Below are 25,250 nucleotides of genomic sequence, written 5' to 3' on the forward strand. Positions count from 1 at the left end.
CCTCGCTCCCGCCCCAGCTCGCGCTGCCCGGGCGGGCGCCGGCCGCTGGCGCCGCTTCTGCAGCCGCCCGCGGGGCGTGAATTGGCCGCCCGCCGCCCGGGGACCCGGCGAGGGGCGGGGGCAGCCCCGAACCGGCCCCGGATCGCCCCGCTCGCGTCTCCCGCTTCCCCGGGAAGTTTGTCTCTGTGCGCCGTGCCCGCCGCTCCGGGAGCCCCGCCGCCGCCAAGTGAGAGCTGGGGGAGGGGAGGGAGGGACGCCCGCGGAGGAATGTGTCGGGCCTGGGGCGGGCGCGGGGTCCTCGTGTGCACGACCCGGGAGGGCCGGCTGGCCGCAGAGCCGGGTCATGTGCTATGGGTCCCGCGGGGGCGCAGAGGGGTGCCAGGCCCGGGCCGCCGTCGGTTGGCTGGACCGGAGGACGGGTCCGCACGGCCTCCCAGGAAGGCCGGCGTCCGGGCCTGTGTGAGATCTGCCGGGCGGGTTGGGTCCAGGTGGTCCTTGGGCTCCGGTTCGGGTGGGTCACCCCCTCCCCAGTCGTGGCCCCTCCCTGCACCCACTGCTCCTTGACGCCGCGCCGGCTGACCTGCCTGTCCCCTGGCCCTGTACCCCGCTGTCCCCGAGCCGTGCCATCCCGACCCTGCTCCATTGGCCCCCTCGGCGTCACCACTGCATGTCCCCCGCCTAGTGTGGTCAGGGTCTGGGGTCAGGGCTGTTCTTCCTGAGAAAGCCTCTAATGTCAGCTACTCCCTTCCTGCCCTGGGACACACCAGCCCTCTCCCTCTGCACCCCCACCCCCGAGGCCGGTGAGGGGAGACCCAGCCAACATGACAGCAGTTTGAGCCCCTTTAGGGTCCCGGAAGGGGCCCCAGCATCCCGGATCCCTCTCTCCACACTCTCCACCCTGTCTCCGTGGGCGTAGGCTGCTCAGCCTCTCCTCCCAGGGTGTGGGCACCCGATCACCCACATTCCTGGGCTCCAGGCTGGCACCTTCCCCAGGGCAGTGGACGCCATAGCATTAGCCTCAGGCAGGGACCGAGACCTGCCTGCTCCTTTCCCGTCTCCCCCTTTTCAGGGAGACAGACCCCAGGGTTACCCTCCCTTCCCCATAAAGACAGGTATCCCGGCTTCCTCCACCCAGAGCCCGGGCTGGATGGATGCAGGATGACCCCGCCCTCCCCTGCCCATTGTCCTGGAACCTGGGGAGGAAGTGCTGGGGGCTGGGCGAGGGGTTTGGGGCCACAGGCCCTGCGGATCCCAGGCCTGGACTGTACCTCCAGCCCTTGCACTTTGCCCATTGGCAATCCCTGCCCCTGTGTGGGGGGTGTGGGCCCTGGTGGGAGCTGGCTGCCACTTGGCCCTGGCTGACCCCGACCCTGACCCTGTGTGGGAATTTTAGGGTAGTTTTGTGTTTAGGATTTTCCCTCCTCTTGCTTCTCTTCTGGGCTCCCCGTTTGTGCTTTGGCCCTGGAGTTCTCTTCCCTGTCTGTCCTCCCATTTCTGTGTGTGTTGGCCTGCGCCTCTCCTTCCTTTTCCTCCCATTATTTCCTTCATAGCACGACCTCGATTTTGCCTTCTCTCTTGTCTCTGGTTTTCTTGGTATCTGTGACTCTCTGCCCCTCCTCTTCCCCCTTCCTGCCACCCGCAGGGTCTCTGCCCATGTGTCCCTTTCTCAGAATTGCCCTCCGTGCAGCCTCTCCTCTATCTGACGTTTAGCACACTTGTGAGTGACGAGGAATAAAAATATCACCATCTCTGCCCTTGGATTCACATTGCATTCGGCCACTCCAGAGGGACAGCCATCCTTCCTTTTTCCGGCATTTCCCCCCACCCCCTTTTCTCCAGTCATGCCACCCCAAACACACCTCTGGAGCTACAGGTGCCTCCTAACCGCTCTTCCCCCACAGCCAGGGTTTCCCCCACAGCCCCAGCTGGCGTGGCCAGGCCCCAAGTGTAGGATGGGGCTCCCCCTACGCGGACCGGTGGCAGCCAGAGCTGATACAGCCCCCCTGGTCCGGGGCCAGGACGACAGGTAACTGCGAGCTGGGATATGGCTAGGAATACCTGTGGGAGTCCCTGAGGAGAGTGACGTTTGGGAGGAAGGCCAGGGAGCTAGGACCTGGCTCCGTGGGGGGTTGGGTAGCTGGAAGGGGGGTGGAGAGACTGGTTTCTTGGAGAAGCTGGGAGTTAATGTCTGGGTCCCCCCAGCAGCTCTAACCACCTCTGTGTCTCTGTCCTCCAGCTGAGGAGGGTGGGAGTATCTGAAGCCATGACTGGTGCCTCAGTGAAAGTGGCAGTGAGGGTTCGGCCCTTCAATGCCCGTGAGACCAGCCAGGATGCCAAGTGTGTGGTCAGCATGCAGGGCAGCACCACCTGTGAGTGAGTCCCAGGAGCCTGGCAGGGGACAGGCGGGGTGGGCCAGGCCCACCACGCAGGCTAGTCCTGCTGGGCTGAACCCCGAGAAGGGCTGTGCCCAGCACAGAGCAGGTGCTAGTTGTAAGGGTGGGGGTTGGGGCGGGCTGGCCTTTCTGTGCTCCCAGTCCCTGGGAGGGGGAATGCTGGCCTGGAGCCCTCCATTGCCCAATCCAAGGAGGCAGTCTGGTGGGGGCGGGCCCTAGGAGGCCAAAATTAGCTGTGGTGCAGGAGGGGGTGGGGAGTATTAAAGGGGAGAGATGAACTAGGACAGAGGAGGGAGTACTAGGATGCCTGCATTCGGGGGCTTGTGGGCAGTGGGCAGAGGTTGGGAGTACCTGACCTTGGCCTTCCTTTGCCGTCTCCTGCCCCCTCAGCCATCATCAATCCGAAACAAAGCAAGGATGGCCCCAAAAGCTTCACCTTTGACTACTCCTACTGGTCACACACTTCGGTAAGGTTTTGGGCTGGGGAAGAGCTAAGCAACAAGGGACAGGGGATTTAGGTCCTGGGCGGGGGCATTGCAGGGGAATAGCACCTGTGGGGGGTTGGGTGGGATGGGGTGGGTAGGACACGGGTTGTGACTGGGAGCAGGAAATTGAATAGGACCCCCAGGGATGTTTAGGATGTGATGGGGGTGGGAAGTGCACAGGACCTTTGGGCAGTCTCTGACAATGGGTGCAAGCCTCCCGGGACCAAGACACTAAGGACAAAGCCATGTAGGGCTCATGCTGTCTTTCTCTGCTCCATTTCCACCTAGGCTGAGGACCCCCAGTTTGCATCTCAGCAACAGGTGTATCGGGACATTGGAGAAGAGATGCTGCTCCACGCCTTTGAAGGCTACAACGTGTGCATCTTTGCCTATGGGCAGACCGGGGCTGGGAAATCCTACACCATGATGGGGCGGCAGGAGCCAGGGCAGCAGGGCATTGTGCCCCAGGTACTTGCCGGGACCTGGCAGGGCCGCCGGGGCGGAAGCATCTTCAGCTCTCCCGAAGGGGTCTAAGGGTTATGGAGCAGAGAGCTGGCTATCTGAGGCCCTTAGTGACAGGGAATGTGATGGTGGGTAGGGGTTGGCTGCAGCCTGGACATCCAGGACCCTCCAGAAGCAACAAGGCTCAGTAAGGAGAGCCAAAGCTATGGCATCAGAGAGCCCTGGTTTGAACCCTGGTTCTGCCACTTACATTTACCTTGTCTCATAGCCGCTGTGAGTATACCTGCCCTGTATTCTGGGGTACCGTAGTTAGCGTGGTGAGTATACAAGAAGCCAGCCGAGGATAACAGAGATGCTCGTAATTCTCCCTGGCTGTGCGGTGCAGTGGCCTTGCACACAGGCTCCGGAGTTAGGATGCCTGGGTTTGCTAGCTGTGACCCCGGGCAAGTGTGAACCTCTCTGAGGTTGCTTTCCCATCGGTAAAACAGGAATGACCCCTCCCTCAGGGTTGAGTTAGGGTTCAACTGGACCACCTAGGACAGGGCCTGGACTGATGCTGGGCGCCGCAGGGCACTGTGAACAGCAGCTTTTCTGTGTCCTCTCCAGCTCTGTGAAGACCTCTTCTCTCGTGTTAGTAAGAACCAGAGCGCTGAGCTCTCCTATTCTGTGGAGGTAAGCCCGGGTCTAGGTGGGCAGGAGGGAGGGCGTGGTAATCCTGGGGGGAGAGGGGGAGAGAGGAGTGGTTAAGACCAAGGGCAGTCTCTGAGTCAGCCAGCCTGAGGTTCATGTCCTGCCAGTTACTAACGGTGGCTTTGAGCAAATGATTTCATCTCTCAGCTGCTGAGTCTGTTCATCTATGAAATGATAATGGCGGGATCCCGTCCTAGGTTGTTGGGTGGTTCAGTAAGCACATGCGAAGTGCTTGGCACCATGCCTGGTGCCTAGTAAATGCTCAGATCACCAGTTTCATACTCAGTGGAGTATAGGGTGTTTCGTAGTCAGTATTTTGTTTGCTTGTTATGTTTTTTTTTTTTAAATTGAATTTATTGGGGTGACATTGGTTAATAGAATTATATAGATTTCAGGTGTATGATTCTGTAATATAGGGTGTCCCAAAATTCATGCAAGATTTGAATTTTGCGTGAGCATTAACAACAACAACAAAAAATAAAAGCCTAATTTTACTTGGTTTATTGAATCAGATTCTAATATGTTACCCTGTGATTTCAGTCCCTTCAATTTGATAAGCATTACCAAGTACCAATTATGGCCCAGGAGCAGGGACAATGAAGACCAATGAAGACCATGGCTTTGCGTATGTGCCAGCAAAGCCGTGGAGGCCATTTACCCGATGTGCTATTCCATACATAACCTTATACTGTATACTTTATGAATCAATAAAAAATTTACAATTTTTAGCCGAGGCCGGTTTGGCTCAGTGGATAGAGCGTCGGCCTGCGGACTGAGAGGTCCCAGGTTCGATTCCGGTCAGGGGCATGTGCCTGGGTTGCGGGCATATCCCCAGTGGGAGATGTGCAGGAGGCAGCTGATCGATGTTTCTCTCTCATCGATGTTTCTAACTCTCTATCTCTCTCCCTTCCTCTCTGTAAAAAATCAATAAAATATATATTTAAAAAAAAAAAAATAAAAAAAAAAAAAAAAAATTTACAATTTTTAATTATAAACCTGTGTTTTCTATCAAAATTACTTCTTGCGTGAATTTTGGGACACTCTATATATCATCTGTACGTTGTGTTGTGTGTTTACCACTGCAAGTCAAGTCTTCCTTCACCATTTACCTCCCCATATGATGCTCTTCTGCCTACGCCCACTCCCCTCTACTTCTGGTAATCACCGAACTGTTATTTCTTATTTTCTTCTTCCACTTAGGTGAGCTATATGGAGATCTATTGTGAACGGGTACGGGACCTCTTGAACCCCAAGAGTCGGGGTGCTCTGCGGGTCCGGGAGCACCCCATCCTGGGCCCCTACGTGCAGGACTTGTCTAAATTGGCTGTGACCTCTTATGCAGACATTGCCGATCTCATGGACTGTGGCAATAAGGCGAGGTGAGGTGGGCCGGTGGAGTGGAGGGAAAGGGAGCCAGGCTTAGAACGGTGAGAGGTGGGATCCAGTGACCACTCCCTTTCCCCCAGGACTGTGGCTGCCACCAATATGAATGAGACCAGCAGCCGTTCCCATGCTGTCTTCACCATTGTCTTCACACAGCGTTGCCATGACCAGCTCACTGGGCTGGACTCAGAGAAGGTGGGGACCCCCCCCACTATCCCTACCTAGTAACACGAAATGGCCTTGTGTCCTCCTCCCTGCCCACGCTGGGTTTGAGTGCCTTCTCCAGGCTTCCAAAGGTCTCTGTCCTTCCCCTCTCAGATCATAGGGTACAATCTCCCATTTGCTTGTTTGTCCTTCTTACTAGACTTCTCAGGGCAGGGCTTGGATTCCACTGTACCTTGTTCTGGCACACAGTGGGCAAGTGAATACCTATAAACAAAATAAATGCACAAATGGATGAATAACCAGTCCCTTATTATTGTCTTAATAAATTTCATTTCCTCCTGTCCTGTTCCCTCGTCCCCTCCGCATTTCCCCATCCCTTGCCTACAGCCCAATTCCCTTGCTGGGTGTTCTGCTGATTTGCCTGCCCCGCCCTCTGACCCAGTCACCTCTACCTTTTCCTCTTACCCAGGTTAGTAAGATAAGTTTGGTGGACCTTGCTGGGAGTGAGCGGGCCGACTCCTCAGGAGCCCGGGGCATGCGCCTGAAGGTGAGGCTTAGGAGAGGCGGACAGGGCTAGTGTTGGGGGCTGTGTGCAGTGGTCTCTCATCCTAACTTGGGACTCTGGTTGCCGGGAGGAGGGTGGGAAGTGGGTTGGAGTGGGAGAGTAGGGCCTCATTCTTCACATTCCTTATCGCTTTTCAGGAAGGTGCCAATATAAATAAGTCCCTGACTACTCTAGGGAAGGTGATCTCTGCCCTTGCGGATATGGTAAGACCTGGGGTGGGAAGAGAAGGGGCTCTGGGTGAGGGGACACCGGGGATGGCCCACCCTGACCCCCTCCCCTCTTCTATCCCCCAGCAATCAAAGAAGCGGAAGTCAGATTTTATCCCTTACAGGGACTCTGTGCTCACCTGGCTACTCAAGGAGAATTTGGGTGAGGAGCTCCTCCTCTCTGTCTTTGCTGACCTTGCCACCATTCTGCTAACCCCCTTTGATAAATCCCCTTGCCACCCTGAGAAGCTTAAGTTCTCCAGTTGTCCGATGGACTCTCCCCTGACCTGGGAACATCCTTTGAAGATGTCCTGTTGCTGAGATCAAAGCCACACCCTGCCTGCCAAGCCAAGTGCCTCACTAACCTGGCCACTCATGACCCCTCTCTGATCCTACACCCACTGCTGACTTCATCCTCCTCCTACTGCTCTCTGTCCCACAGATGTCTGTCCTCTCTTTGCCCTCACCTCTGCTCCCTCTAGCTACTAGATTTCATGCATAGCTCCACAATGCTTAGCTTCACCCTACCTTGGACAGTGCCCCGTCAGACCCCTGTCAACAGGCACTAAGGCCCCCTGACCCACTATGACTTTCCTTAGGACCCAGCCCAGCTTAAGCTTTCCCCTCCTCTCCATGCATAGGTGGGAACTCACGCACAGCAATGATTGCAGCCCTGAGCCCCGCAGACATCAATTACGAGGAGACTCTCAGCACCCTCAGGTGGGGCTCTGGTGGGGTGGAAACAGCATAAGAAAAGTGCCAGGGGAGCTCAGAGGCTGGTAGGTAGTTCAGGACCTTGCCCATGAGACAGAGTTGACCCTGAACTGTGCCCCAGTATTTTAAAACCTGGGAGGGAGAGAGGGAAATAGGCAGCAGGCAGCAGACTAAGGTCACCTGGGTCTGGGCCTCACCATTCCCAATCCTCCTCACCCAGGTATGCTGACCGCACCAAGCAGATCCGCTGCAATGCCATCATCAATGAGGACCCTAATGCCCGGCTGATCCGGGAGCTGCAGGAGGAGGTGGCGCGGCTGCGGGAACTGCTGATGGCTCAGGGGCTCTCAGCCTCTGCTCTGGGAGGTAGGGCTCCAAGGGAGGGGCAGCTCAGGGATGCCCCTTGGCTTGCCTCAACCCTCCTCATTTGCCTTTGCCCAGTCCTGGGGCCAGGGAGGGGCCACTGACCACGAAGCCCTTCATGTCCTCGGTGACATGGTACAGATATGGAGCGGGGACTTACCCTGTCTTGCAGAAGTTCATGTGAAACATAAGCTTAACAACAGTTCATAGTGGGATGGTTTCTAAAGTTTACTGCTTAGCCTCACTGATACAAAACGATGTCCATTCTCGAGGATGTAGAACTGTATGGGCTGCGTCAGGTGTTGACTCCGAATCAGTATTTGAGTCCATCCCATTGAGGACAGTCAGGGTGCTGAGGGGCACAGTGGGGGAAATAGGGTGTCTATTCTAGGTAAGAGAAGGATAAGGTAGATGTAAAAAAAAGAAACAAAAACAGTCTAGTCTCTCTTATCCCAGAAGGCAGGATCAGAAACAATGGCCACCTGTAACGGAGGTAGATTTTAGCTCCGCATAGCTGAGAACTTTCTGATAGTGTGAGTCAGGTAACAATGGAAGAAACTCACTGCCTTGTTCAGTAATGAGCTCTCCACCCTTAGAGGGGAGCAAGCAGAGACTGGGTGCCCATTTGTTAAGGCTGCAGTAGGAGGGCTTCCTGGTTGGTGGAGGTTGACCAGATGTCTTCAGAAGTCCTTATAGACTGGTCCTCTCTGAGGCCTCTACATTTCCAATCAGCTACATCTTTCCTTAGCCTCCTTCTTTGCCTTCTCTCTCCTTCCCAGGCCTGAAGGTGGATGAGGGGAGTCCTGGAGGTGCTCTACCAGCTATAGCGTCTCCCCCTTCCCCAGCTTCACCCTCATCTCCCCCCACACACAATGGGGAACTGGAGCCATCATTCTCCCCCAATGCTGAGCCCCAGATTGGGCCTGAGGAGGCCATGGAGAGGCTGCAGGTGGGAAGCTGGAGCTGGCCGGGACTGGGGACCTGGGGGCTGATGGGAGTATAGTTCTCTAAAGCCAGGGTCGAAGAGGAGGAAGGAATCCCAGGAGTGACGTGGGCCCCACGGTAGGTGCTTGTCCCAGAATGTCCTGATCCCCATCTGCCTCGTGCCCCCAGGAAACAGAGAAGATCATAGCTGAACTGAATGAGACCTGGGAAGAGAAACTACGCAAGACGGAAGCCCTGAGGATGGAGAGGTATGAGAGGAGGGGGGACAGCTGGAGCCTTGGAAGACTGGGGGATGGGGAGGGAAGGTCAGATTCTTTAGGGGAGCAGTTCATGGGTAGCGATGATAAGACTAACATTTGTTTCTTGGCCTGCAGAGAAGCATTGCTGGCTGAGATGGGGGTGGCTGTCCGGGAGGACGGGGGAACCGTGGGTGTCTTCTCTCCGAAGAAGGTGAGTGAGTGGTTGGGTGAAGAGGCCTAGGAGACCCTGGATGCTTAGAGAAGAGGGTTGGGGGTGGGAGAGTGATAAGTTCTAACCCTGATCTCCGAGGTCTCTGAATTGTCCCCCCATCATCTCTGTCCCCACTCCTGCATCTTCTCTCTGTGTTATCTGTCCATCCCTGCCTTCTCTCTCCCTCCATCTGACAGTTAGCCAAAGAGGCAGGTGCTCAGTAAGTGCCTGTGGCCAGGGACTCTAGGGACCCAGAAGGGTGACAGGGCCCCTGCCCTTAGGGGGATTCAAGAGCTGCTTAGAATCTAGGTATTTACAAACGTAACCTCACACGTGTGTATGTGAATTCATGCCTGGAATTTATCTCAGTAAGAAACTGGTTACAGTGGTTGCCCCAGGAAAGAGGGAGAGGACCTGGGAGGTTGGAGGTTGGTTGGATAGAGACTTATTCACAGTATACTATTTTGTATCATTTGACTTCTGTACTCTGTACATATGGTATCTACTCAAAAAATGAGCTAAAAATACATTTCAAAAAGGATAACTTGGAAACAGATAAGAAATAAACACCAAACTGTATGCTGTTGATTGCAGAAGCAGTGAGAGGCGTAAAGATGGTAGCATCAGTACAGCCTGTAGATGAATGGAAACTGGTTTCCTGGAGAAGGTGGTTTGGAAAATGGAGCGTGAATGAAGGTCAGGATTTGGGAGTAGCGAAGAGCAGAGAGAACATTAGGCTAAGGAAACACAGGTGTCAGTGGGTGGGGCGCATGTGTCATGTGCCTGGTGTATAGTGGGTCGCGGGTGCTCAGTACATCTTTGCTGAGAGGAAGGAAGGAAGGAAACGGGGTAGGAGTGATCAGGCTCAGCTGGAGACACCAGCAAAGCATAGGAACGGACCAATCAGAATGGACGCTAGCCATAGACAGCTGGCGCAGCTGTATGGGTCAGGCATACTGATGAAGGGATGACGTGGAGGCCAGTTGGAGTAAGTCAGGAATTCCCAGTCCCCTGGAGAGCTAGCCACATCTGTTTGGTCCACTTTATGAAGGAAAATAGGATCAGGACCTAAGTCAGATACAGTGCTGATACAGATAGGGTCACGGGGACTGCCTAGAAGAGGTGGTGGGTTGTTGGAAGAAGGCCCTCCTGGTTTCATAAGATCAGGGCCGTCTGGGAGGCTGAGCAAGCAGGGATCATTGGACAGGGATCTGAAAAGAAAGGGGTGTGCTTTGCATGGCCTACGGCACAATGAGGGAGTGAGAGAGCTATGGGTGGATGATGGAAGGTGGCAGGCTGGACTGAGGGACCTGGTCCAGGGGTGAGTACCCAGGGCTTGGGGTCCTCCTGAGGTCTGCATCTGGGGGAGGCGCTACATATGTCTCTCAGCATAGCTTGCAGCCACCTTGAGGTACTGGTACCTGAGGAGCTTCCACCACAGTTGCAGGGTTAGAGGAAAAGTAGAAATGGGTGAAAGGTAGATGTGGTGGGGGTTTCTTCCCTGGAGGACTTCCATTGCACAGGGAAGCCACCTACTGAAGCCCAGGGACCAACAGGGATGTGTTGTTTTTTATTTGTAATTATTCTTTTTTTTTTTTTTGTAAATATATTTTATTGATTTTTTACAGAGAGGAAGGGAGAGAGATAGAGAGAGTTAGAAACATTGATGAGAGAGAAACATCGATCAGCTGCCTCCTGCACATCTCCCACTGGGGATGTGCCCGCAACCCAGGCACGTGCCCGCAACCCAGGCACATGCCCTTGACCGGAATCGAACCTGGGACCCTTCAGTCCGCAGGCCGACGCTCTATCCACTGAGCCAAACCGGTTTCGGCTGTAATTATTCTGATAAAGGTGATGTATACCAGAGAGAACCCTCACGTAGTCCTTTTCCTTCCCACCCTCAGGTTCCCCTCCCAGAGGCAAGCCCTCTTACCAGGTCCCAACGTGTTCTGGAGGTAGCCAGTGCACACACAAGTGTGTTGTGTATAATTAGACGCAGGTGTGTGTGCATGCAGGCGCGAGTGCCTACATACATGACCTCTTTTTGGAATATTAGTTGTTGAGTACTTTATACTTTATTTTTTCATATAACCTTGAAATTCTGTCTTTTCTTTTTTGTGGTGTCAGAATATCCTATTGATGTAGGATAATTTAATTAGCCAGTTTCCTGCTGATGGTCATTTAGGTTGTATCCCATTTTTAATATTATAAATAATATTACAACGGTTGGTCTTAAATAGGTCTGTTATCTGTAGAAAAAATTCCTAGAAGTGGAGATTTGGGTCAAATAGTAGCTATATGAAATTTCAATCTAATTTGCCAAAGTGCACTCCAAAGATAATAACCATGTCACTTTATACTCCCAGAAGCAACATCCTCACCCTCTTCTAATTTTTGACCTTTGCCAATCTGGTAAAATGGTGTTTTACTTTTGCATTTTCTCAAGGTGGTAAGGATGAACATATTTTCATATGTTTAAAAGACATGTATATTTCAGGAGGGGGAGCTGTTAGACTACAGATGGGGAGATGGGTTTGGTGGCTCCAGCCTGGGAATGGTGGGTGAGGAAATGTGGTCCTAGGGGAGAGGCTGTAGCTTGTCTTGGAGAGGGCCAAGAGACAGGGAAAGTTCCCTCTTTCTGGGACCCCCCACCACCAGGCCTGCTTAACTAGGTGATTTTTAAACCTGGCTTGGTGCTGCTTTCACAGGGGTGGGAGTGGGTAAGGGTGGCGGTGGGAGGACCAAACTCTGGGTCCCCCACCCCCAGCCTCATCCTGAGTGGCTCCCTGCTTATCTGCCTGACATATTAGGCTTCTAGGTAAGGTTTCATTTGAACAAAGGGCTCCAGGGCTGAACAAAGATTGAAAAGCACTGTCCTCAATCATGTCCCCTCTCCCCAGGGATGGATCCCTTTCTGCTCTCAGAGCCCATCAGTGTTTGGCGTTCCTGACACTACAGTGTTGGGAGGGGCGTGAGAGTCCCTTGGGAGAAGAGGAAGTGTGGCAGCTGTGAATTGTTGGGGTGCCTGGGTAGAGGGGCAGACACATGGATACATGGTATGTCCACCATGGATCACCATTCAGGGCGTCCCCAAAGAAATACGGGGCCCGACTATTGGCCCTTTTCCCCTACACGGTGCGCTTTCATGCCTCCATGCTGTTGCTCACACTCCTTTTACCTGGAGTGCTCTCCATTCTGCATGTCCACGTCCTCGTCCTCAAAGATCGGATCCCATGCTGCCTTTCCACGAGGTCCTCTTGAACCTCCTCTGAGTTCCTGCAGTTCTTCACTTTATTCATCTTTGCATCTACCCTCCCCCCAGCCCAGAATATGGTGGCACTCACCTCCTGGGAACAAATGAGTGAATGAATTACTAAGTGAAGATGTGAAAAGATCAGAAACTCTACTGTGAGGCATCCCTTTCCCACTTGTAACGTTGCCAAGTCTTATCTCCCCAAGTTGACGGATTTCCTTGCTGATGGGACAGCAGCATTGGGGGTTGCTTCATCGCTGTGTCCCACCTAGCACTTCACAGGGTCTTTCGAAAGTAAATTCTTGTAGAAAGGAGGCAGAGGATCTTGTCTTCAGTTGGGAGGCAGGGGAGAGCTTCGTAGAGGAAGTGGCATTTGAGACAGACTGAGGGAAGTGAATGACTAGGACAGGTGGGGATAGGGGTGGGGCTGGGAACATGGGGAGGAGCCCCCAGGCATGTTTAGGGATGAAGGCGGTCTTCTGGAATAAGTGTTCAGCAGTCCCACTGGGTGGGAACACAGGAGAGAGGGGTCCCAGGAAGGGGCTGGGATAGGAGGGCTGGGACCCTGATGTGGATGAGGCCCACGGATGCCAGCGTAAAAAGCAGGCTTAGCCCTGGCTAGTTTGGCTCAGTGGATAGAGCGTTGGCCTGGGGACTGAAGGGTCCTGGGTTTGATTCTGGTCAAGGACACATGCCCTAGTTGCTGATTGATCCCCAGTAGGGAGTGTGCAGGAGGCAGCCCATCAATGATTCGCTCTCATCATTTATGTTTTTATCTCTCTCCTCCCTTCCTCCCTGGAATCAATAAAAAATATATATATATTTTTTAAAAAGCAAGCTTAAGTCCGGTGGGCATGGGGTGCCAGCTGGGGTGGTCTGAGTGGAGAGGCATGACTTGGTCATGGTGCGGTATGAGCAGGAATACTGGGAGACCCCTGGAGACGGAAGTCAGGCCTGCGGCAGGGTAGACCGAGGCAGCAGATAGTAGGGAGGGAGACCTCCCCAGGATGGCAGCAGTGGCATGAGGGGGTGTAGAGGGAAAAAGGCTTATGTACTGTGCTTTCCAGAGTTACATGCCTGGGGAGAGTGGGGTGTTGCTAGAGAAACAAGTCAGGAAAGGGTGCTTTGGGGAAAGGGAATGGGCTGAGGTTTCGATGTGGAGCAACATAATGATCAGCCCGTTAGATGGGGGCTCGACAGGGACAGCACCAGGCAGCTGCTGTGTGACCTTGGCCCCAGGTGAAGCAGGGCTGGGAACAGGCAGTGGCCAGGGAAGATTGGGGAGTCTGCTGGGAAAAGGGGGTTTGTTTGTTTTATATGCTTTTGAATTGAACTGACACTGTTTTTTTTAATCCTTACCTGAGGATATTTTTCCATTGCTTTTAGATAGAATGGAAGGGAAGGGGAGGTGAGGGGACATTGATGTGAGAGAGACTGAAACTGAGGTACGTGCCCTTAACTGGGAATTGAATCCCAGACCTTTTGGTGTGTGGGCCGATGCTCTGACTACTGAGCAACCCAGCCCGGTCTTAAACTGACACTTTTTATTTTTAAACTAGAGGCCTGGTGCACAAAAATTTGTGCACTCGGGGGGTGGGGGGGTTCCCTCAGCCTGGCCTGTGCCCTCTCGCAGTCTGGGACCCCTCGGGAGATAACGCCCTGCTGGCTTAGGCCTGCTCCTGGGTGGCAGAGGGCAGGCCCAATCCCTAGGTGCAGCCCCTGGTCGGGCTCAGAGCAGGGCCGATTGGGGAGTTGGGGTGCCGCCCCCTGTCATGCACAGAGCAGGGTGGATCGGGAGGTTGCGATGCCACCCCCAGTCATGCTCAGGGTAGGGCCGATTGGGGGGTTGGGGCGCCGCACCCTGTCACACACAGAGCCGCAGGGCGATCAGAGGTTGGGGAGCACCCCCGTATCAGGCACAGAGCAGGGCTGATCAGGAGGTTGGGGCGCCTTCCCCTGTCATGAACAGAGCAGGGCGGATAGGGAGGTTGTGGCTCTACCCCCTGTCACACACAGAGCCGCAGGGCGATCAGGGGGTTTGGGCGCTGCCCCCTGTCACGCTGATTCCGGTGCTGGGAGGCCTCTCGGCTCCGCTGATCCCGGTGCTGGGAGGCATATTACCCTTTTACTATATAGGATAGAGGCCTGGTGCATGGATGGGGCTGGTTGGTTTGCCCTGAAGGGTGTTCTGGATCAGGGTGGGGGTCCCCACTGGGGTGCCTGGCCAGCCTGGGTGAGGGGATGATGGCTGTTTGCAGCTGGTCACACACCATTCAGGGTGGGGGTCCCCACTGGGGTGCTTGGCCAGCCTGGGTGAGGGGATGATGGCTGTTTGCAGCTGGTCACACACCATTCAGGGTGGGGGTCCCCACTGGGGTGCTTGGCCAGCCTGGGTGAGGGGATGATGGCTGTTTGCAGCTGGTCACACACCCTTCAGGGTTGGGGTCCCCACTGGGGTGCCTGGCCAGCCTGGGTGAGGGGCTGAGGGCTATTTGCAGCTGGTCACACACCCTTCAGGGTGGGGGTCCCCACTGGGGTGCCTGGCCAGCCTGGGTGAGGGGCTGAGGGCTGTTTGCAGCTGGTCACGCACCCTTCAGGGTGGGGGTCCCCACTGGGGTGCCTGGCCAGCCTGGGTGAGGAGCTGAGGGCTATTTGCAGCTGGTCACACACCATTCAGGGTGGGGGTCCCCACTGGGGTGCCTGGCCAGTCTGGGTGAGGGGCTGAGGGCTGTTTTCAGGCTGGGACTGAAGCTCCCAACTGCTCCTTTTTTTCTTTTTTTTTTATTCTGGGCCAGCTTTAGCTCTGAGGCTCCAGCTCTTAGGCCTCCGCTCCTGAAAGCAGGTATCTGGTTTGTTTCGGTTCTACAATCGAAACTCTGTATCAACTCCAGCTCTGAGATCCCAGTCGGCTGAAAGCTGGTTTCTGGGGTTTTGTTTAGCGTCTATATTTGTTACATTGTTTGAAACTTCAGGCTCAGAGGCCTGCAGTGGCAGGCGGGGAACGTTGGAGTCCTCTGTCACTGAAGCAAGCAAGCCTCATGTTAGTTTCAAGTTGCCTGGCTGCCGGCCGCCATCTTGGCTGACAGTTAATTTGCATATCTCGATGATTAGCCAATGGGAAGGGTAGTGGTCGTACGCCAATTACCATGTTTCTCTTTTATTAGATAGGATTATGATTGTAAGTAAAAGTAATCCATGCTCCTAAGAAATTGAAGCTGTAATAAAAGGTGGGAAGTACCAGTCCTCTCACCCAGTCCCCTCTTGTACTCTCCAGAAGTGGCAAGATACGTTTTGAAGGAAGAAATGAGACCTGGGGACAGGGAATACAGGGAAAGCAGAGGCGAGGGCAGGTAGACTCTAGGCTTCAAGGAGATGGGTGGGTCGAGGTGCCTCTGAAGAAATGGGGCCTTAGGAAGGGTTGCTGACCTGGGAAGGGGTAGATGGAGGGGGCTATTTTAGGCCCCTTACGTATGAGGAGAGGGTGGGTTAGGCTGTTCTGGAAGTGATTGGAGTGGGAGTAAGGAGAGGGCAGAGTTCTCCGAGTGAGGGGAGGAGGAGCAGCCTTAGTGCTAGAACCGGGAGGGATGTCTGCTGGAGCTCCTTTCCTCCCCTGTGGCATCCCCTGGCTGGCTCTCAGGATCCCTTCCCTGACCCCCGCTTTCCCACAGACGCCCCACCTGGTGAACCTGAATGAAGACCCCCTGATGTCAGAATGTCTGCTCTACCACATTAAAGATGGCATCACCAGGTAGTGTTTAATCAGTGCCTGTGGGGCAGCCTCTCCTTTTGGGGTGTGATTTGCAGAGGGACGGGCCACACTAGTGACTCCCTTTCCTGGTGACCTTGCTGGAAGCACCCCAGATGTCAGGACGGCTGGTCCACAGCTCTGCCCACTTTCTAGGCTTCCTGAGAAGTGGCTGAGCCTGGCTGCGAAGCAGCTGTCCTGCCTCACCCACCACTTCGGTTTGGCTGAGACGCCTCCTGGGACCAAACTGACCCAGTGCTTCGGGGATAGCTTCTGACTGCTTAGAGCACAGGCTGGGGTTGGAATCCAGACCACCGCATTTTTAGCCCATAGCACCACTGCCTGGCCTCCCTTGGTGGGACCCTCCCTGTGGGGTAGAGGGAATCGTGGTCCCAGGCCTTCATTGTTTAGGGGCAGTGCCTGTGCTGCAGGTGGCTGCATGGCTAATGCTAATCCCTGGGGCTCCGTGCCTCTGAGGTCACCTCTTGGAGTTAACGAGGTGAGGGTGCCCCTTTCTGTCTCACCACAGGCATTTACTAGCTGTCCATGGTAGGCAGTGAGCCCTCAGGGTGACCAGCTCTAAGGATGATGGGAGGCCCATCCCCTCCAGGTTCCCTTTTCTCTTCTACTGTGAGTCAGGCAGATCTGGGTTCAAATCCCAGCCTCACCCCTCCTGGGCTGCATGACCTTGGGCCAGTTACTTTACTTTCTGAGCCTCAGCATCCTCATCTGTGACGTAGAAATAATTATACTTGGCTTATAGGTGGGGAAGAGCTGGCATTCAGAAGTGGCTTGGTGAATGTCCGCTACCTGCTTAGGAAATGTTGGCATTGCTTTCCCAGGGTCGGCCAGGTAGACGTGGACATCAAGCTCACCGGGAAGTTCATTCGGGAGCAGCACTGTGTGTTCCGGAGCATCCCTCAGCCGGACGGAGAAGGTAATGGCTGAGGGAGCGAGAGTGGAGTGGCCAGACAAGGAGAGGGACAGGGCCCATGTTTCACACTCTGAATTGGGTACTGGGTGTGCAGCCATGTAAGAGGGCACGTGTCCACGCCCTCACAGGGGCTTTGAGCTCCTGGTAAGCATTAGGGAAATCAAGGGCCCGGCTGTCTGCACGCACCCCGAGTGCTGCAAGGGGCAGTGCGTGGCGAGGGTCTTGAGGCAGAAGCAGAGCACTGGCATTTTGGTGAAGAGGTCGTCTGCCTTCTTTCTTGACTTTTTTATCCTAAAACAGCATCCTGGTCATTTTTTTATAGAAAATTATATTTGTTCCAGTGGGCTATCTGAATTTATCTCTGGAAAATGTGTATATCTATCCAGCTATGACTGCAATGGTTTCAGGGAGTTAATTGGTCCATGTATCCCTTTGATTTCAAAACTTTCAGAGATTTTTTTGCCTCTCTATGGCCATAGCTGCAAAAGCTTTTAAGAATCACAAGCCCAAAGGGTGAAGGTAGTAGCCTGTCTGACATCAACAAAACAATGCTCCTGAGGTTCAGGGGGTATTTCGAGGCCACCATTTTGTTCTTGATCAGTCATTTAAAAAAAAAAATGTAATGATTTGTGTTCAGTTAGGCCCAAGTGAAGTTGAGCTGAGGAAATGTGCTGGGCAGGGTGGCAGATGTTACACATGAGCTCTTCATCACCTTGAACTCGTATCTTGTGTCTCACAAATCTGAAAGGAGTGCCTAGTCTGATGCTTTTGAAGGCACAGGGAGATGGGACAAGCAATGTCAGCACGTTTTTAAAAATAAGAAAAGACACTGTTGTGTGGCTTGCAGTTCAGGTTTAAGACATGCCCATTGGGCTGCAGTTGGTTCAGGGTCAGGAGGTTATTATTTTTATTTTTTAAATTGAACCTATTGGGTCACATTGGTTAATAAAATTATATAGGTTTCACGTATACAGTTCCACAGTGCATGATCTGTACACTGTATTGTGTGTTCACCACCCCAGGTCAAGTTGGGTCAGCAGATTCATGCCATCGTTCTGGTCTGGTTCAGGTCCCCAGTGGCAGCATATGCTTCCAGCACTGGGGGCTAAAAGCTGTTGAATCAGCCCAGCCCACTGAGTTATTGCTGAGTTCCTGTTCTGAGGTTCCCTCAAGTCATCCCAGGCATGCGGAGTGAGCCCACCCTCAGGAGCTCAGAGTGTGTTTTGAGAGATGACAGGTGAAAAACCGTTAGTTACATCAGTAGAAGCAGCTGATGAATCTGTGCCCCAAACATCGGGGGCCCTAAAGGTTCCATCCATTTGTGCCTCTGTTCTTATAGCAGATTGAAGACTTGACCAAAGACAGGCAGAGGAGGTGGGTGCAAACCTAGAAGAATAGTTATCTCTGACCATCTACTGCGTGCCTTTGCTTTTTCTCATGCAGCTCCTGTGAGGGAACTGAGACCCAGGGTTAGGGAATTTGCCCAAGACCAATATGGCTAGAAGAAAGCAGAACTAGTTTTGAATATAGCGTGGCAGGCTCTGGGGCTGTGCTGTGAGCTCTGCTCTGGGCTGCCTTAGTACCGATTGCTGGATTGCTGTGAGTTCATGGACATGGAGAAGGCTGTCCTGGCCAGCTATGGCAAAATCCTCTCCTTGCCCGAACCCATTTTCCTCTGTTACACCTATCCTCCTGACTTGAGATTACCTCCTGACTTATTCCTTTGCCGTCTGTCTTACCACCTGGAAGTGAGCTCTGTAAGAGCAGGGATTTGAGGTTTTATTTCTACTGCATTTCCATGACCTCAAATAGTGCCTGGCAGATAGTGGGGATGCAGTGTATGTGTGGAAGGGCGATTGAATTTTGGGGCATGACAGGGAATAAGGGTGGGCATAGACTGGTGCCCATTACAGGCACACCATCCTCTCCTCTGCTGCCTTCTTTCGTTGTTGTTCTGGGGCATATGGTGATGCCTCTTTCTCTGTCTTTTTCTTCTCCATCATTTCTTCACCTTGAAATTAAGCATCGGCTCAGAAATTGCTGCTTTCCCATACTCGTTTCTAGTCCTCTTGTCTAAGCTGAGTTCCTCTTTGCTTTCTTTGACTCCCACAGTATCAGTAGTCCCATCTCTGCCTTATCTTACAATTCACTCCAGTTTCTCTATTACTTCCAGCATAAATAATAACTCGAGTTTGCATATCACTTTATTTGGGCTTTCAACCACTCTGAGCTAACATCTGTGAGCTATAGAATGGGAGGTCTTTGATGATCCCATTTTATAGCTCACAGGAGGTGGATGACTTGCTCAGTGTCCCTCAGCTCAAGAGTTGCAGAGCCTGGATTTTTGGGATACAGGGCTCTCTCTGTGACAACAGGAAGACAGGAAGCTGCCTCAGGCATCTTTGTGTCTCGGCAAGCAGTGGGCTTGGTGATTTGTTCAGAGGAGCACCTCGATAAGTGTTTGGGTTGGGTTGACTTTACCTTGTCCTGTGAAGGCAGTGATCTGTTGGTTGGCTGTGGCTTGAGCAGATTAGTCCAGTAGTGTTTTGTAAGATGCAGTGGGCTAGGGGCGTGCTGGAGGAATCCAGGCCTACCCCGGGATAATGCTAGTTGGAAAGAAAGGGATGGACATCTGGAAGGCAGGAATGACAAGCCCCGATGACCATTTGGCCGGGAATTACTGGTTTGCTAAGCTGCTGTGGGGAGGATGGTGGTGGGTGAGTACAGAGCTCCTGCAGAGGCTCCTGGGAATTCCAGCTGGGGCGCTAACCCTCCTTCTGCTCTTCCTTTCCCTTGCTGCCTGCCACCAGAGGGGCCATGACACCCCTAACAGGTACTGGGGGGGTGGGACTGGGGATGCATGTGTTTTGGGGGGTAATGCAAGATGGGAGTATGACCATAACCCTCCTACCCCCAGGGTCTAATCGCTTCCTTTCCTTTCTCCCTCAGTGGTGGTCACCCTGGAGCCTTGTGAAGGAGCCGAGACCTATGTCAATGGGAAACTTGTGACCGAGCCACTGGTGCTGAAGTCAGGTAGAGGACGTGTTCAGAGGGAGGGCGCTGGGCATGCTGTGCAGAGGAAGTGCTAGGGCCGCGCTTCCTGGTGAACCTTAGGCAGCACCCAGAGAGAACTAGGGAGCAGCGTGGGGTGTGAAGAAGGGACTGGGAAGTGAAGATCAAGGAGTCAGGTTTTGGTTTCTCTTGCTGCCCAGGCAAACAGGAACAGGAGGCCCAACTCCCCCAGGCGGTGGTTCCTGGTGTCAGCCGGAGGAGCCTGGGCTTAGACCACCCTCAGGCTTGGCATGATGAGAGAGCTGGTGTCAGGGCCCCGGGACTTGTGGGCAAGACCTTGCACGTCTTGGGCACGGGGATGAGTTTGCTGCCATGGGGAAGCGAGTCCACTTTCCCCTCCTCCCATCTCCAGGGAATAGGATTGTGATGGGCAAGAACCACGTTTTCCGCTTCAATCACCCGGAGCAGGCACGGCTGGAACGGGAGCGAGGGGTCCCCCCACCCCCAGGACCACCCTCTGAGCCCGTGGACTGGAACTTTGCCCAGAAGGAGCTGCTGGAGCAGCAAGGCATTGACATCAAGCTGGAGATGGAGAAGAGGTGCGAGGAGGGAGTGCTCCAAGCCCCGGGCCCTCTAGGCTGTTCCTCCAGGCCCCCAGCATCTTGCTGTTGGACTCCCATTGAGGTGGCTCCAGAATTTCACAAAGCCTTCTTCTCTTCCCCACCCCAGGCTGCAGGACCTGGAGAATCAGTACCGGAAAGAGAAGGAAGAGGCTGACCTTCTGCTGGAGCAGCAGCGACTGGTGAGGAGTTGGCAGGCGTGTGGGGTGCAGAGGCAGGAGACAGGCTGGCAGCGCTGCAGCCTGACTCCGCTCTTGGTGCACACTGTGAGCCAGAGTGAGGAGTGGGCATGGAGACGGGTGGGGGTGGTGTCTAGGAGGAGACGGTTGTGAGAGAAATGGGACCCGCAGGACACTGTGTGCAGGGAACTGGAGTTCCTCCCAGGGCTTCCCAGACTCCAGTCTATCCTGCGGCACCTACCTCTCCTATTATTCATTTAAGATTGCTTTTCACATGGACTTTTAAATCGTTTTTTTATTTTTATTTTTTTATTGATTTCAGTGAGGAAGGGAGAGGGAGAGAGAGATAGAAACATCAGTGATGATAGGGAATCATTGATTGGCTGCCTCCTGCATGCCCCCTTCTGGGGATCGTGCCCACAACCTGGGCATGTGCCCTTGACCAGAATCGAACCCAGGACCCTTCAGTTTACAGACTGACACTCTATCCATTGAGCCAAACCGGCTAGGGTGACTTTTAAATCTTTTTTTTTTTTTTTTAATATATTTTATTGAGTTTTTACAGAGAGGAAGGGAGAGAGATAGAGAGTTAGAAACATCGATGAGAGAGAAACATCGATCAGCTGCCTCCTGCACATCTCCCACTGGGAATGTGCCCGCAACCCAGGTACATGCCCTTGACCAGAATCGAACCTGGGACCTTTCAGTCCGCAGGCCGATGCTCTATCCACTGAGCCAAACCGGTTTCGGCGACTTTTAAATCTTTAACCTCATCCTGAGCAGCAATACATATGCAAGAAATCTAGACGATATAGCTGCAGCTTATGCTTATTGGTCACTTTCTGGGCCAGCCACTGTTGCCACACTTGGTGTACACGAACCCTCAAACTACCTGTGAAGGAGATAGTGGTATCATTTCTGTTGCCTGGATGAGCAGAGGTTAAGCAGTCCACCTAAGGGTGTGCGGTTCTGATGGGTGTTTCCAGTGTTGTTGGGACTCAAGGGTTTTGGGATGTCCTTAGCCTCCTCCCCATTTGTTCTCTCTCTGGCCCCACCCAGTACGCGGACTCTGACAGTGGGGATGACTCTGACAAGCGCTCCTGTGAAGAGAGCTGGAGGCTCATCTCCTCTTTGAGGGAGCAGCTGCCACCCACCACAGTCCAGACCATCGTCAAGCGCTGTGGCCTGCCCAGCAGTGGCAAACGCCGGGCCCCACGCAGGGTGTATCAGATCCCGCAGCGTCGGCGGCTGCAGGGCAAAGACCCCCGCTGGGCCACCATGGCTGATCTGAAGATGCAGGCAGTAAAGGAGATCTGCTATGAGGTGGCCCTGGCTGACTTCCGCCACGGGCGGGCCGAGATCGAGGCCCTGGCCGCCCTCAAGATGCGGGAGCTGTGTCGTACCTATGGCAAGCCGGAGGGTCCCGGGGATGCCTGGAGGGCCGTGGCCCGGGATGTCTGGGACACAGTGGGCGAGGAGGAAGGCAGCGGAGGTGGAAGTGGTGGCTGCGAGGAGGGAGCCCGCGGGGCAGAGGTGGAGGACCTTCGGGCGCACATTGACAAGCTGACCGGGATCCTGCAGGAGGTGAAGCTGCAGAACAGCAGCAAGGACCGGGAGCTGCAGGCCCTGCGGGACCGCATGCTCCGCATGGAGAGGGTCATCCCCCTGACCCAGGTACAGAGGGCCTTGCCCGGCTTTCTCCCTCCTCAGCTATCCCCTTTCAGAATCTGAACCTCCTCCCAACCTCCTTCCCCGTCTTGCTTTCAGAAATGTCGTTCATGTATAGGAGCTTTTCTCAGTGTAGTTGGTGAATCATGTGCCTCGGTCACTAGGGCACTAACTGAAAATGCAGATTCCTGGGTCCTACCTCAGACCTACTGAATCAGCATCTTTGGGGATGAATCTGCACTTAGGACAAGTACCCAGGTGTTTCTGAGCTATAATAAAGTTTCAGGACCACTGAGATACAGTGCACTTTCAGTTACCGCTGGATGAATGTTCACATGTGCATTCTCATAACCTCCCCTTCACGGGGGACCACTTATTTCATGGTTGCTGCTGTGCTGAGCACTTTCCTCTGTCACCACATTTAATCTCCACAACAGCCCTGCAAGGGAGCATTATCACTGATCCCTCATTTGCATGTATCCACTCAATAAATAAATACTTGAGTGCTTACTGTGTACCAGGCTCTGTGCTAGCCACTGGGGCTACCCAGCAGACATGGTTGCTGCTCTGCCAGCTTGCCTTCTGCCGCAGGCAGGCATCCACAGCAGCTCGTGGCTACTGAAGGCTTACCTCTCCAACACAGCTCCCTCTCTCGCTCTCTCCACTCCTGCCGCTCTGGCTTACTTGCTGGGCGCACTCCTACCTCAAGGCCTTTGCACCTGCTGTTCCCTCTGTCTGGATGCCTTTCCCCATGAAAGTCTCACAGCTTGCCCCTCACTTCCTTCAGGTGTTTCCTGCAAGGATAACTTCTCAGTAAATCCCTTTCTGGCGATTCACTGCAGCCACCTCACCGAGGCCTCCCATTCCCCTTCCTCGTTCTGTTCTTCTTTATCTCAATATGTATAATTTATATAAAGTATATTGTGTAATGTATGTACTTATATATGATATGGGTAATGTATATTAAATAGTTTAAATATATACACTTACATTTAACTTCTTATTGAGCTATAATATATGTACCATTTTATAATTTTTCTTATTTGTCAACTGTCTCACCACTAAAATGGTGGCAAGTCTTGTTCTTCCCTTTTTGTTGACTGCCATATCCCCAGGACACATTATTTATTCAGCTCTGTTTGCTGAGTGCCTACTGTGTATCAGGCACTATTCTAAAAACTTTACATTGTTTAATTTATTTAATTCTTAAAACAACCCTATGCAGTAGCTCTAATTACTATTGACCTCATCTTACACATGAAGAGACTGAGGCACAGAGGTGACAAGCCGAGTTCCAGGCCACACAGCTGTGAAGGGGCAGACCAGTGTTGAGCTCAGACCCCCTGGCTCCCGGGCCTGTGCTCCTAAACCACTGTTCTAGCTCCCTGTCTCCAAGCCCTTCTGGGGACCCCTTGACATCCGGCCACTCAGGGCCTTCTGACTTCTCCCAAACCCGCTGTGCTCAGGGGACTCGGCTCTTCTCACATTCCCTCTCTTCTCTCCCCTCTTTTCCTCCCAGGATCATGAGGACGAGAATGAAGAAGCCAGTGAGGCCACCTGGGCCACGTCCCCAGGGTCAGAGGTAGTAGAGGAGGAAGCCCCCAATGACCACGGGCCCTCAGCCCGGTCTACTTCGCCACCCCTGTCAAGCTGGGAGCGGGTGTCACGGCTGATGGAGGAGGACCCTGCCTTTCGTCGTGGCCGCCTTCGCTGGCTCAAGCAGGAGCAGTTACGGCTGCAAGGACTGCAGGGCTCTGGGGGCCGGGGTGGGGGGCTGCGCAGGCCCCCAGCCCGCTTTGTGCCCCCTCACGACTGTAAGCTGCGCTTCCCCTTCAAGAGCAACCCCCAGCACCGGGAGTCCTGGCCAGGGATGGGGAGCGGGGAGGCCCCAGCGCCACCCCAACCCCCTGAGGAGGTTACTCCCCCAGTGGTCACCCCTGCCCGCAGGCCCCCAAGTCCCCGAAGGTCCCACCGTCCCCGCAGGAATTCCCTGGATGGAGGGGGCCGATCCCGGGGAGGGGGTGCTGCACAGCCTGAACCTCAGCACTTCCAGCCTAAAAAGCACAACTATTATCCCCAGCAGCCCCAACCATACCCGGCCCAACGCCCCCCCGGTCCCCGCTACCCCCCATACACTACTCCCCCGCGAATGAGACGGCAGCGCTCAGCCCCTGACCTCAAGGAGAGCGGGGCAGCCGTGTGAGTCCACGTCCTGGGCAGAGGGGGCCTGGTGGGCCCCTTGCTGGGAGGAGAGAAGATGCCTGAGACGCTGCTTCCCCAGAAGCCTTGGGGCAGGGAAGCCCTAGAGAGGAGAGAGAAGGTTCGAGTAGGTGCTAGATGACCAGGTGATGGGCCGGAGGCTGAAGGAAGGAAGAGGGCACGGAGATGCCAGGAGCAAACCAAAGTGAAGGAAGAGCACGGGAAGCTGCCTGGGGGCCGCCCCTTGCAGAGGGGAGTCCCACAAACGCTGCTATGGGTGGGCGGGGCTGGGGTGCTGTGTAACCAGTGTTTGACTTTCTTTTCAAGTGGGCACAATGGGGAGAGAACCTAGAGTGAGGCACGTTCTCTTCCCCAGCCCTTGTCTGTCTGTCTGTGGTGGTTTCTGTTTCCAGGGAGGTGTGGTGGGATCATGAGTCATTCCCCTCCCCTTCTAGGCCTCCTGCTATAAATGGAGGGCCTGTCTGGTTTCTGGTTTGGCTGGGGTCCCATGAGGGTGTGGGACCCTTCAATAAAGGATAGCAAACGGAGCTTGTGGCTGGTGGTCGTTTGGTTATGGTGTCTAATGGAGGTGTCGATCATATAAGGAAGATGCACGGATCTTAAGTGAGCCGCCCCAAGTTTCACATAGTCACCACCTGGATCACGAGGTAAGAACAAGTCCACCTTGGTTTCTTGAACATTCAACATCAGGTGCCTTCTCTTCAGAGTGCACTACCCACTTTTAAAAAATTGTTGAAAGTATTACATATGTCCCCTTTTTTCCCATTGTCCTCCCCCAGCCCAGGTATTGCCCCC

General features: G+C 54.0%; 1 protein-coding gene across 6 annotated transcripts; it reads left to right on the forward strand.

Moving 5' to 3' along the window:
• Positions 1-24,982, forward strand: KIF1C (kinesin family member 1C). 6 transcript variants are annotated; one of them, XM_036341152.1, is made up of 23 exons: positions 1-226; positions 1,902-2,026; positions 2,237-2,373; positions 2,784-2,860; positions 3,167-3,346; positions 3,947-4,012; positions 5,231-5,409; positions 5,497-5,608; positions 6,048-6,125; positions 6,281-6,346; positions 6,437-6,512; positions 6,991-7,069; positions 7,284-7,429; positions 8,206-8,375; positions 8,540-8,619; positions 8,746-8,821; positions 15,746-15,825; positions 16,665-16,759; positions 19,706-19,789; positions 20,181-20,367; positions 20,498-20,570; positions 21,627-22,241; positions 23,755-24,982. In XM_036341152.1, the coding sequence occupies exons 3-23, from the start codon at positions 2,310-2,312 to the stop codon at positions 24,436-24,438; spliced, it is 3,267 nt and encodes a 1,088-aa protein (XP_036197045.1). In that variant the 5' UTR covers positions 1-226; positions 1,902-2,026; positions 2,237-2,309; the 3' UTR covers positions 24,439-24,982. The 6 variants fall into 6 exon arrangements, with proteins under 6 accessions (XP_036197045.1, XP_036197041.1, XP_036197042.1 ...); XM_036341148.1 differs by having other exon boundaries at positions 2,237-2,369; XM_036341149.1 differs by having other exon boundaries at positions 1,906-2,026; positions 2,237-2,369.
• Positions 24,983-25,250: the final 268 nt, after the last annotated feature.

Source organism: Myotis myotis, unplaced genomic scaffold (genome assembly GCF_014108235.1).
Source record: "Myotis myotis isolate mMyoMyo1 unplaced genomic scaffold, mMyoMyo1.p scaffold_m19_p_17, whole genome shotgun sequence".
NCBI lineage: Eukaryota > Metazoa > Chordata > Mammalia > Chiroptera > Vespertilionidae > Myotis > Myotis myotis.